The following is an 11932-nucleotide window of genomic DNA, read 5'->3' on the forward strand; positions in this document are numbered from 1 at the left end:
TAACAAATAATATCAAAGTTAGACATCGAGTGGTGTGCCAGCGAGGATGTTGGCTCACAAGGGGGTGGATTGTGAGATGTGAGATCTCACGCGGGTGTGAAAATCTTTTCCTAGTAAACACGTTTTAAAACCGTAAGGCTGACTGTAACATGTAACATGCCGAATCGGACAATATCTCCAGGCGGTGGCCAAAATTCTAAATTAGAAGGTTGAAATGGTTGAATTAAAAGAAGATGACATAGAAGCTAGAATTAGATTTGCAACAAAGTAACAGTAGGGAGCAACCACCAATTAGAAGGTTGAAATTGTGTGTGTAAAAGTGAGTAGAGTGGGTTGGATTAGATCGGTGGCAGCAACCACCAATCAATCGTATCGACCGAAAATGTCCACATGTTATTGACAGAGTCGTGACCAAATTTTGTGGAAATGATCGGAGTTTGTCCTGAGGTTGGCAGTGGCCGCACTGTAGTGGCGTGGTCCAATTTCGCTACGCAAGCTGAGTCCTCTTGTTTAGGCCTTCATCCAGACAAGCAGTGTGAATTGCATTTCCTAAACGACACCATACCATTGAAGTAAGAGACCCCTGTTTTGTATTCTAATCACACTTCAACTTCATCCACAAAAATTGGGATAAATACCCCAAACTCAGCACTCCTTCCAAGCTGCAAAACACACACACAAACTCAAACAACATGGAGAAAAATGAAGCAGCAGCGCTTCCACAAAATGATGGTGGGGAGACCCAGAAACATTACAGAGGCTGGAAGGCCATGCCTTTTGTCATAGGTGAACTTCGGCTCTGTTCTGTTCTGCTCTGTTCTGTGTTCTGTTCTGTGTTCTGTTCTGTTCTGTTTCATGTCTTATGTTGTTTATGTTCTTTTTCCTACAGGGAATGAGACCTTTGAGAAGCTGGGAGCTATTGGAACCTTGGCGAACCTCTTGATTTATCTGACGTCGGTCTTCAACATGAAGAGCATAACAGCTGCAACACTACTCAATATCTTCAATGGCTGCACCAATTTGGTCACTTTGTTGGGAGCTTTCCTCTGTGATACTTACTTTGGGCGCTATAAGACCGTGGGGTTTTCAATTGTCGCTTCTTTCTTGGTACTTTCCAAGATATCCAAACGTTAATCCTTTTCCCATTTCCCATCTTCAAAATTTGTATCATTAACGTTTGTTTTCAATTCAAGGGGTTGCTTCTAATTCATTTCACAGCAGCATTCAAGAATTTGCATCCACCGCACTGTATAGCAGATGTGTGTAAAGGGCCAACAGCAGGGCAGATGACTTTCCTAATGGCTGGATTTGGGCTGATGATAATTGGAGCTGGTGGCATTCGACCATGTAATTTGGCGTTTGGAGCTGATCAGTTCAATCCAAATACAGAAGCTGGGAAGAAAGGAATCAACAGCTTTTTCAATTGGTATGTTTTCACCTACACTTTCGCGATGATGATATCACTGACAGTCATAGTTTACGTGCAAACGAACGTCAGCTGGGCTCTGGGATTGGGAATTCCAGCAGCTCTTATGCTCATTGCCTGTATACTCTTCTTCGTGGGCTCTAAAATCTACGTGAAATTGGAAGCCACTGGCAGTCCAATGACCAGCGTTGCACAAGTTTTAGTGGTTGCTATTAAGAAAAGAAAACTCAAGCAACCAGACCAACCATGGCTTTCCCTCTTTGACTACACAACTCCAGGCTCCATTAACTCAAAACTTTCCTATTCAGACCAATTCAGGTATAAAACCCTTAACCCTTTTTACGCTTAGAACATAACCTCACATAACTTGACTTAGAGTCGATTTGGAGTGACTTTTTAAAACACCCCGTGAAGTAATTGACAACACAAATGGGTGTTGGTGAACAGATTTCTGGACAAAGCAGCAATTATAACAGAAGAGGACCAAATAAAGGAGGATGGATCAGCAGCAGATCCATGGAGGCTTTGCAGTATGCAGCAAGTGGAAGAAGTGAAGTGTTTGATGAGAGTGCTACCAATATGGATGGCAGGAGTTCTATACTTTGTTGCTCAGTTACAACTACAAACTTATGCAGTATTTCAAGCCCTTCAGTCAAACAGGCGCCTAGGAAACATCACAATCCCAGCTGCATCCTACACAGTCTTCGCAATGCTAAGCCTCAGCTTTTGGCTCCCCATCTACGACAGAATCATAGTCCCTTTCCTTCAAAAAGTCACCAAAAAAGAAGGCGGAATCACCACTCTCCAAAGGCAAGGGATTGGCATTTTTTTGGCCATACTCACAATGCTTTTGTCTGCCATAGTTGAAGATCGAAGAAGAATCATTGCTCTTACAAAGCCAACAGTGGGAATTGAGCCACGAAAAGGGGCAATTTCGTCGATGTCAGCTTCGTGGCTGATTCCTCAGCTCTTATTATATGGGTTGTCTGATGGGTTTGGGGCAGTGAGCCAATTGGAGTTTTACTACAAGCAATTCCCAGAGAATATGAGGAGCATTGGAGGGTCAATGTTCTTTTGCGCCATGGCAGTTGCGAGCTATTTGAATGGGCTGTTGATAACAGTGGTTCATAGGATGAGCAGAGGATCCAAGTATGGAGATTGGTTGCCTGAGGATCTCAACAAGGGGAGATTGGATTACTTTTATTACTTCGTTGGTGGCATTGAGTTACTCAATTTGTGCTACTTTCTGGTTTGTGCAAAGTGGTATAAGTATAAAGAGGCTCCCCAAAATGCCTCTGAAATTCACTTGGCATCAAAACAACCAGAGAAAAATAGTGTTTAGTATACAAATATCTTCAGGGCTTAAGCAACGAGCTGACTAACCCTGTGTTTCATATGTAGACCTTAGAGGTCATAAATTATTAAGAGTGGCATGGCAGTGTAGGGTAAATCTTCCAAAACCAGGTGACTGTGGAGGGCCATCCTTGTCTGACATCGATCCACACAAAACAAGAAAATATGGAAAAAAGAATTTCGTAGCTTTGTTTTGGCTTTAGTTTGCCTTTTCAAGCTTCAACACCACAAACTTTGATGGGATAATCCACCAGAATATTACTAAGTGCGGGAATGGATTGAGCGAGACTTTCAAAATTTTACGCGTGATATGGTTCACTTTTGATATAATTCAAGTCGTCATTGCTTTGGTTTGATTTCACTCAAAAGATTACGTGTTAATAGAGATATTGTCCTCCATTGTATAGATGTAGGTTTTCCTTGTCGGACCAAAGTTCGCATTCCCAATAATTATTATTCTATTATCTAATGTCGAATCATTCTATAGTCTAGAGGTACCTTAACCAACTCAAACTGGCTCTAGAACATGCTCATATGAACATATTAATGCCGATTAGGTGGGTACACATTCAAACGTCGAATGCATTTAAAACCAAATTAAGATGAGTAGTTGAAAATAATTGAGGTTTATTGAGAAGTTAAGAATTCAACACGTTTGCCTTTTTCGATAATTTGATAGCCATTTTGTTGTAAAGTGACGAGGCCAGATTGTAGGCTGGATATCCTAGCCATATATAGAGTATGGACCCAATTCATCCTAAATGGTCAAACGTATCCATTTCAGATTGCTGTATGTGTTCCTCCATCTTTAGGGGTAGCAATAGAAATGGTGTCATTATCAACATTATCAAATCCAGCGAGCATACATGTTTAGTGTGATTGGTGGCCTCAACTTAGGGATTCATTATTCTTATCCTAGTTGTGCACTGTTAATAGTATTATTTGAGTCATTTCGAAATCTCCAAAGTTCTTTAGAGTTGGAGCAGGGAATTAAGATTTGTAGGTTGATCATAAATATTGATCGTTATGAATGTGTTCAACTCAAAAAAAAAAAAAAAAAATATGGCTATTCTAAAAGTTATAAGATCATTTTGCTTTTGAGCTCAAGAAACACAAAAATGCTTTCTCGAGTTAACTACGTGATGGAAAAGTTTCGGTAAATTAAGGACGGGTGGAGACAAGTGAATTAGGTATTCGTTAATAGATATTAGGACGATTTAGAATAATATTAAAAACGAAAAACTTTGTTGGGTTCGTACAGCAGTTTTCACTTTAGAACTAACGCAGTTGCCATAATTTACAGCTAGAGTTTTGTGTCACACTGTGTAAGCTTGCTGAATTGTATCAATGTCAAGTCCTTTCAGCCTCACCACTGATTCAACATGGCCTTTCAGGGTGTGTAGTTCCCTCAACCTGAAACAAATAGCCCAAGAAGAACACTGAGAAATGAAGCATATTGATGCAGAAGCTAAGCCCTTCTATTCTAAATATGAAATACATCCATCCTGAGAGGTTTATAATCGAACCATCTTGATGTTGTGCCTTGCAAAAGAAAAATGTATATCTAAAACAATTACTTCCTCAGGTTCGGTGCATACCTTGCAATTTCTGCTCTCCTTTTGGCTTCTTCAGCCATCTGATTGAGCTCAGTGAAATGGGTCCGGTCATGGAACATCTTGGCATCAGGTGCTTGCAATCCATGTAGTGTTCTTTGAGCATGAGCCCATTGGAGCTCCCGTTGTTCCTTCCCGAAGTCCTTTTGCCTCGTAAAGGCAATCTACATGCCAAGACACGACTTGATCACGACACAAGTAACAGGAAAATCACATGATGTAACTCAGCAGGGAGAGAGAAATACCCTTTGTTCAATAACAAGGTCCCAAGCCCTCCCACTCAAAACATATCGTATAAAGAACTTAATAAGATCAAGTGGGATGTAAAAGATGATGTTGTAAAGCCAGATTACACCAGCCCAACCCCATCCAATTCCTTCAATGGCAGCAAAGCTCCAGTTTGCATAAACAGCAATTAAAGTAGCAATCTGTTCAGGAAAAACCAGTTCAGTTCTAATCATAACCTTGGCAAACAAATTTCTGTACTGAAGTTTATTCGTAGTCCACTCACCAGCTGTGCAACCAGAAAAGCTGCAACCAGTAATAGTCCAGGACGTTCCACATAAGACCAACTTCGAGAGCGTGTAACAAATATAAGAGCCTGACTTATAGTGCTTACTTGCAGATAAATAGCGGAGGCAAGTTTCCTAATGTCATCGTGAGCAGTTTTCTCAAGAGTTGCCACCCCAAAGATTCGCTGAAAAAGAGCAAATAAATGGCTAAACAACCTCATAGAAGATCACTAGTTGTAAAAACAATTGACAACATAACACTACTGTTGGCTGTCAACACGAATCATAGAGTTCTAATGCAATTTTTCAATAACAAATGCAGCTATCTTACTGGAAAAAAGTCGGTCTTATAGGCTGCCCAAAAGAAGATGACAGTCATCATTGCCATGTAGCCGCCAAGTATAACGCCAGTTGTAAAAATTTCCGCCAGCTTCCAGCTATCAGGCAAAGGAGATGGTTTCACTCTGTCCTTAGATATAGTCATTATTGTACCTATTATCAAAGTTCCAACAATTAATCGAAGAATGTTCTTAGTTGTTAAAAGTATGACCTTGAAAAACATTTGCAATTTTCTCTACGACAAGCCAATTATCTTTTAAGAAATTCATACTCTAACCAGAAGCTGCAACAAGTAATATTTATAGCATTGAAGGAAATTGCTAGTTTCACACATCTTAACAAGGAGATATAAGTTGGTTGGAAACTTGCAGTGTTTACGACTTAACCTAAGAGGAGACTCACGATGGGGCTTATATGATGCTAATGGCAACATATTTTAGAAAAAAAGAAATAGAAGAGGAAGTACGAACCATCATTGAGAATGGCAATGATGAGCACCATAAAAGGTGGAAAGTCAAATTTCCATATGAGAGCCAGCAACATGAAACCAAGCTGTTGACAAGCAACATACAAGATGAAAACATTTCTAGACCATAATATCAGAAAACACTTGAATGAATATTAACAGAAAGAATATAGAGATGCCAGGAATTCGAATGTGAGCAGAACCATCATTTACTTACCACTATACGAATAGTGATTGAAACTGCATATATCTGCCACATACAGAAATTCAGTAAGTATATCATCAAATACCTCTTCCATCTTTTATATTAAAAAAAAAAAAAAAAAACAGAAGAAGAAGAAGAAGAAGATTACTACAATACAGTAATACATACTTGTAAAATTTGTGGAAGTGAAGTTGAAGCAACATCAATAGTAACTTTTCAAGCGAGAATGGAGAAAGCTAAACATGAGATACAAAATGATCTGCTTACAGTGTAATTTTTCATCCTCTGAAAGATTGCTCGGCTGGTCAAAACAGCACTAATGATAACACTCAAACCAGGCTCTGTGAGGACTATGTCTGAAGCACTACGAGCAGCATCGGTGGCATCAGCAACAGCAATGCCTATGTCTGCTTTTTTAAGGGCGGGGGCATCATTTACTCCATCGCCGGTCATACCACAGATATGTTTCCTTGCCTGCAGGCGCTTTACAATCTCATATTTGTGCTCTGGATTGAACAATAGCAATGACACAACAAGAGCATGTTACTTGTATGAATGTCATGACTTCAAGAACTATATATCTTAGAAATGAAGAAAACTCATTGGAAGATAGAAAATATACCAGGAAAAACACCAGCAAAGCCATCAGCTTTTTCTATCAGTTCATCAACAGGTAAAGCAGCAATAGACTCATCCTTGTCCTGACCTAATAAAGCAGATGAGGGATACATGTTGGTTCCCATCCCCAAGCGACGTCCTGTTTCCTTTCCAATAGCCAGCTGGTCACCTAAAAAGCAAAAACGGTCAGAAGCACATAAGCTAGGGCATACTACTCCCAGGTCCATGACAACGAACATAATAAACTAGTTAAACACGTTTTAGGATTTTTCTTAAATGGAGAAATCAACATATCCGTCGCCTAACATTTATATTGTGTTCCCCTCTTAGTCTTTCATTTATAGCTTTACTCTCAATCAAACAAATAGGTAATAGCCTGACGCTCCAACCAAGGTTAAATTGAAGGCATACAAAAAACAGAGGACAATGGCATCCAAGGTAAATCCATGCCTTAGATAAAAACTATATGCAAGCATATTTAACCCCAGTTCAGAGGTTATGATATTCAGTATATTCCCTACATTAACAGAATGGCTATAAAAAATATACGTACCAGTAATCATCTTCACATTCACTCCAAGGTTTAAGGCCCTCCTTATTGTCTCTGCACTATCATGCCTTGGTGGGTCAAACAGTGGCAGAAGGCCAACAAACTGCCATGGACCTCCAGCACTCTCCTTCCTACCATCTGGAACTTCCTGTGTGTATAAATGATAACAAAAACAGTAAAAATATAAGATAAAATTAAATTAATTACAAGTAACAGTCAACAATTGAGACACTAAATACCTGGTATGCGACAGCTAGAGAGCGTAAACCTCGTTCTGCAAACTTGTCTATCACAGCATGAACTTTGCGCTCAATCTCCGACTTATTGTGCGCAAGGTTCAAAATCTAGGATCATAATCAACAAGAAAACAGTATTGTGCGTTGAGACTAATCATTTTTCTCATTCTAATTGGAAAAAAAAGAAACATCAAAATAACCTAAAAGGCAGATATATACCTGCTCTGGTGCACCTTTGCTGACTCTATGCATTTTACCCTCATGGTCTATGTAAGTCAATGCAGTCCGCTTATCAGTAGGGTTAAATGGAAGGAAGTGTACTTCTTGAATACCGGCACGAGCCTTTCAGAAACAAGAAATAGACGAACATATTACACTCAAGAGTAGTTACATACGAAATGAATACTTGCAACAAAACATGTACAAGTCATTGAAACCTCTTTTGGGTCAGCAAGCATCCCAACAATAGCAGTATCAATAGCATCTTGATTCTCCATTCTTGATGCCCGGGCTGCCATTAGAACCACAGTATCCACATCCACTCCTTTAGCAAAAACCTAAAGTTTTCAAGTCAGATATCCCATTTTGAATGACCTAGTGTTAGTGGGATGAACGATATATAATTAAATACGTTGAACAAAACTACATTTCCTTACTGACCTCAACAAGATTTTTGTCGACAGTTAGCTTGTTTAATGTAAGTGTTCCAGTCTTATCACTGCAAAGCACATCCATACCTGCCATCTCTTCAATTGCAGTCATCCTCTTTGTGATAGCACCCTAAAAGTAGTTATTACAATATCTCGATTATTCATTTTTCATAGTTGAATTATACAAAACAGGAAATCTTGGAATCCTAGCGAACCTGCTGAGATAACCTATGAGAGCCAATAGCCATGGTCACAGAGAGGACTGTGGGCATGGCAATGGGAATTCCTCCAATCAGAAGCACGAGAAGATTGTCAATTCCAGGACGATATTCACGATCTTGAATTGGGTACATGACAATAATTTCTGTAATCATCCCCAAAGCAATTGAACATATGCAGAAGTTCCCGATTGCAGTTAAGACCTACAAGACAAGGAATGGGGGAAAATTAGGATTGGTTTCGGTATAATTCTAAAACTTCCTCAAAATGAACTGTAAAATATAATATAAATCATGTTATACTTGATAACAAAATCCTGCTGTTTTTGTAATGAAAGTCGTTCTTGAAAACTATCCTACCAAATAAGCTTCAACATAAAATATAAAAAATTAACTGCGTTGATTTATGTTTCTAAAGATGACTTCTAAACATACCCTTATTCAACACAAAAATAATCTAAATAAATAAAATAAATCTACACGGAATATAATTTACCAAAAGCCTTCTTTACCTTCTGGAAGTGTCCCACTTGATTAGTGGTGTCAACAAGGTGAGCTGCTTTGCCAAAGAAAGTATGAACACCAGTGGCAATGACCACCGCTTCAATCTCTCCCTGTTTACAAGTAGAACCAGAATATATGCCATCACCCGGACCTTTCGTAACAGGAAGAGACTCGCCTGTAAGAGCAGACTGCAAAATTCGAAGCCGAATTTAGAAAATTTAGTTTTTTGGGAAAATAATACCATAATGAAAAAAGTGTATACATTAAGTCAGCAAACATGATCTTACCTGATCAATTTTCAATGGGTCCCCTTCTAGAAGACGAGCATCAGCTGGAATTATATCCCCAAGTTTGATACTTATAATATCACCAGGAACTAAAACCGAAGCATCTTGCACACTCCACCTTCCATCTCGGAGAATCTTTTATCAACATACATCGGAAAGAACAAGATTAAATAAGACATATAATAATTTGTCGGAGGAGGAGGAGAAGTAGACCCATTACTTGGACATATGGTTGCACTACCGCTCGAAATAATAAAGGAATTAGAAATACCTTGGCTTGGGGAGCTAAGCTAGCCATTAGAGCAGCTGCAGCGTTACCGGCATTGTTTTCCTCAATAAAACTAATTGTTGAGTTGATAAGCAACAGGGCGACAATACCAACAAAATCTTGCCAGTCAGGAGGCTTTCCCTGCGCAAGAACGTATCATGTAATCTTTGTACAAGGAGAGAGATGGTAAATATCTTCCAAAAACATTCCAAGATGAGATATACTGAGAGAAATGAATGTTTAAACCAAAGAGATAAACACTTACTCCACCATTTGCGAGTGCAATGGCCATAATAGCAGCAGCTTCCATAACCCATGAGAGGGGATTCCACATAAACCCCAAAAACTTCAAGAATTTACTTTCCTTGAAAAATATCAGGATGAGAAGCAAAACGTGATTAGCACTTCAATTGCTACATAACAAGATAGTCAATATTAGAGGGGAGACATTGATTACCTTCTTCTCCTCAAGCTTGTTGTGACCAAAAATTACAAGCCGTTCCTCAGCAGCCGCTGTGGTAAGACCCTCTTTGCTACATCTCAGATTATCAAAAACCTCCTCGATGGGTATGTTTTCCTGCAATCACATGGTTCTGAAAGTGAGCGATAGGGAATTACTCCCAGATAATAACAAGGAATGGTGAATAAATTGTTTAGATCTGTTACCAAGTCCACAGTTTCCTTCAACACAGCCTCCAAAACCTCAGGCTTCTCGCCCTTTTCTTCCATTTTCCTTTGAAATTATAACCTCTATTCAAAATCACTAATTCACTCTGCCCACAAACATAAAATGGTCACCAGACACTTCAAACCAAACAACCGAATACAGGGCAAGAAAGTGTTTTCTAAAGTTACCTAAAGCAACAAAAGGACAGCAAACCAAGCTGGAAAAGTTAGCGAGAGTTTGAAGCCTATCAACGGTGAAGGTTTCTGGAGGAGAAAATGAGAAGTTTCCCACCAGCTTCCAAAAATCACAAATTTGCAGCAACAGAGAGCAACTGCATGTAGCGTTTAGAGCAGGAGTAGAATCAGTTGATTAAGATAATATTAAAGCACCCATTAAGTAAGCTTTATAGAAAGTCCAAAACTTCAAACCTTACCAGAACTCTAATGAAAAAAAAAAAAAATGTCATTAATATATCCACTCAATGTGGTCATTTTGATGCATTCATCTTCTCTTTTCCCTTTTTTATTCAAGTGGTAATTAAATTAGAGCATTTAATGAGAATTATTTAGAACTGATAAAATAGAAATGTGAGTTTAATATCAAACTTAAAAGGAAACTAAAGAGTACGAAATGAATATGTACTGGTCAACATTAACGGCAATTCTATTTGGTTCGCCCAAGAAAAATTATTGGAAGGATGAATATAATTTTACATTCACATGAAAATTCATTGTCTTTTTTTCTTTTCTTTTTTTCTTTTTAAGTATGAGCATGAAAATTTAAAACTCGAGTATATGTGAATTAAAATTCACAATTATTTTTTTAAAAATAAATAATACAAATGTTTTAATTTATATTTTTAATCTGCAGCAAATTCCCATTCCCCTTCGAAACTCGAAAAGGCATATTTCTCATTCTCAATAAACCCTACAATATTTTATCATTTTAGTTCGACCAGAGGTTTCGCGCCCTGCACAATATATTTTTTTATTAAAAAAAAAAGTTACCCCTACCCATTTCTGGATTGAAGTTTTATTTCAGATTTTAAAATACGACAATTAAAAATGCAAAGAAAAAAGGATTATGATAATAATAAAACACGAAAAGCAGAAGATATCTACGGAATTGAACTCAGAATTGATAACAGTTCAGAGTTGAAGCCCTCAACAAGAACTAAACAAGCAAGGCGCGAAGGAAGAAAATACCCACACTGCTATGTGAGACTCAAATCCGAATGCCAGATATTGATTTGCAGCAGCAATGGTGAGAAAGATTGAGATGCCTTCAGTTCCGGCTTCAGTATTTGTAGTCGAACACTCTGGTCCAGCTTTTCGCAGTTGAATCGCAGGAACTCGACCTAATCTCTCACCGGAAGAAGATGAACACACTCGATTCAGGCCCTAGTTTAGGCATCCACAGGATAAGAACTTCAATCCGGACAATCACTGAGTAAAGTAAACCAAAGGCATGCGACTGGTAAGGCAGAGAAGGAAGAAACTGAAAGTGGTTATGTTGCGTTAATGGAGGTAATGGAGGAGAGAGAGAGAGAGAGAGAGAGAGAGAGAGCACGCGCGCGGGAATGGACGAATATGGAGAACGTGAAGGGATAGAGAAGAGATGAGGTACGGTTGGGTGAGAAATAGAGAAAGGTGTGGAGTGAGGGGAGAAAGAGAATGAAGGGAAGAATGTAAAGATATGGCCAGTCGTGGGCTGAGTGAGATACAGAAAATGACATGTACGTAGGACTCTCTAGGCCACAGACAAAAGACAAAAGTGGACAATATGTGTTAGCGGTGAGCTTGAGCTATTACAAAAAGTATTGGATTAAAGTGGCTAATAACTAATGAATGTGTTTTTTTTTTTAAGAACACCGAAAACAAATATAATTATTTGATATTTTAATTAGGTACTAATTAGGTAATATATTAAATTAAGATGGTTGGGAAATAGGGAGATGTCATGCTTATATTGCAGTTTGGTCATCTAAGTCATGCATATTTATGGTTGTACCTACCCTTCT

The 11932-nt window shown here is 38.6% G+C and overlaps 2 protein-coding genes across 3 annotated transcripts; one reads left to right on the plus strand and one right to left on the minus strand.

The window, feature by feature from the left end:
- Positions 1-384: 384 nt before the first annotated feature.
- Positions 385-3076, plus strand: LOC111780078 (protein NRT1/ PTR FAMILY 2.11). Its single transcript, XM_023660354.2, has 4 exons — positions 385-786; positions 890-1107; positions 1194-1744; positions 1874-3076. The coding sequence occupies exons 1-4, from the start codon at positions 693-695 to the stop codon at positions 2766-2768; spliced, it is 1758 nt and encodes a 585-aa protein (XP_023516122.2). The 5' UTR covers positions 385-692; the 3' UTR covers positions 2769-3076.
- An 877-nt stretch (positions 3077-3953) lies between these two features.
- On the minus strand, positions 3954-11565 carry LOC111779937 (ATPase 11, plasma membrane-type). Of its 2 annotated transcripts, none has more exons than XM_023660141.2 (23): positions 11122-11565; positions 10101-10243; positions 9912-10018; positions 9703-9822; positions 9511-9609; positions 9249-9386; positions 8978-9112; positions 8699-8878; positions 8184-8390; positions 7979-8098; positions 7756-7875; positions 7538-7660; positions 7322-7426; positions 7086-7230; positions 6537-6701; positions 6182-6420; positions 5927-5959; positions 5714-5795; positions 5236-5396; positions 4904-5089; positions 4638-4820; positions 4378-4556; positions 3954-4192 (listed from the first exon to the last, which is right to left on the minus strand). In XM_023660141.2, the coding sequence occupies exons 3-23, from the start codon at positions 9972-9974 to the stop codon at positions 4096-4098; spliced, it is 2880 nt and encodes a 959-aa protein (XP_023515909.2). In that variant the 5' UTR covers positions 9975-10018; positions 10101-10243; positions 11122-11565; the 3' UTR covers positions 3954-4095. The 2 variants fall into 2 exon arrangements, with proteins under 2 accessions (XP_023515909.2, XP_086975859.1); XM_087119733.1 differs by having other exon boundaries at positions 11118-11565.
- Between the last annotated feature and the right edge of the window lie 367 nt (positions 11566-11932).

Source organism: Cucurbita pepo, chromosome 18 (assembly GCF_057944985.1).
Source record: "Cucurbita pepo subsp. pepo isolate OVF chromosome 18, ASM5794498v1, whole genome shotgun sequence".
Taxonomy (NCBI): Eukaryota; Viridiplantae; Streptophyta; class Magnoliopsida; order Cucurbitales; family Cucurbitaceae; genus Cucurbita; species Cucurbita pepo.

Bases quoted from the DNA above. Each gene is read 5' to 3' on its own strand.
- LOC111779937 (XM_023660141.2), bottom strand. From the start codon at position 9,974: ATGGAAGAAAAGGGCGAGAAGCCTGAGGTTTTGGAGGCTGTGTTGAAG. The intron at 7,876-7,978 runs GTCAGTAAGGAA...TGAAAACTTTAG, and splicing joins TCGACAAAAATCTTGTTGAG to GTTTTTGCTAAAGGAGTGGA. The intron at 4,557-4,637 runs GTATTTCTCTCT...CTTGGCATGTAG, and splicing joins ACCTTGTTATTGAACAAAGG to ATTGCCTTTACGAGGCAAAA.
- LOC111780078 (XM_023660354.2), top strand. From the start codon at position 693: ATGGAGAAAAATGAAGCAGCAGCGCTTCCACAAAATGATGGTGGGGAG. The intron at 787-889 runs GTGAACTTCGGC...TTTTTCCTACAG, and splicing joins GGCCATGCCTTTTGTCATAG to GGAATGAGACCTTTGAGAAG. The intron at 1,745-1,873 runs GTATAAAACCCT...GTTGGTGAACAG, and splicing joins TCCTATTCAGACCAATTCAG to ATTTCTGGACAAAGCAGCAA.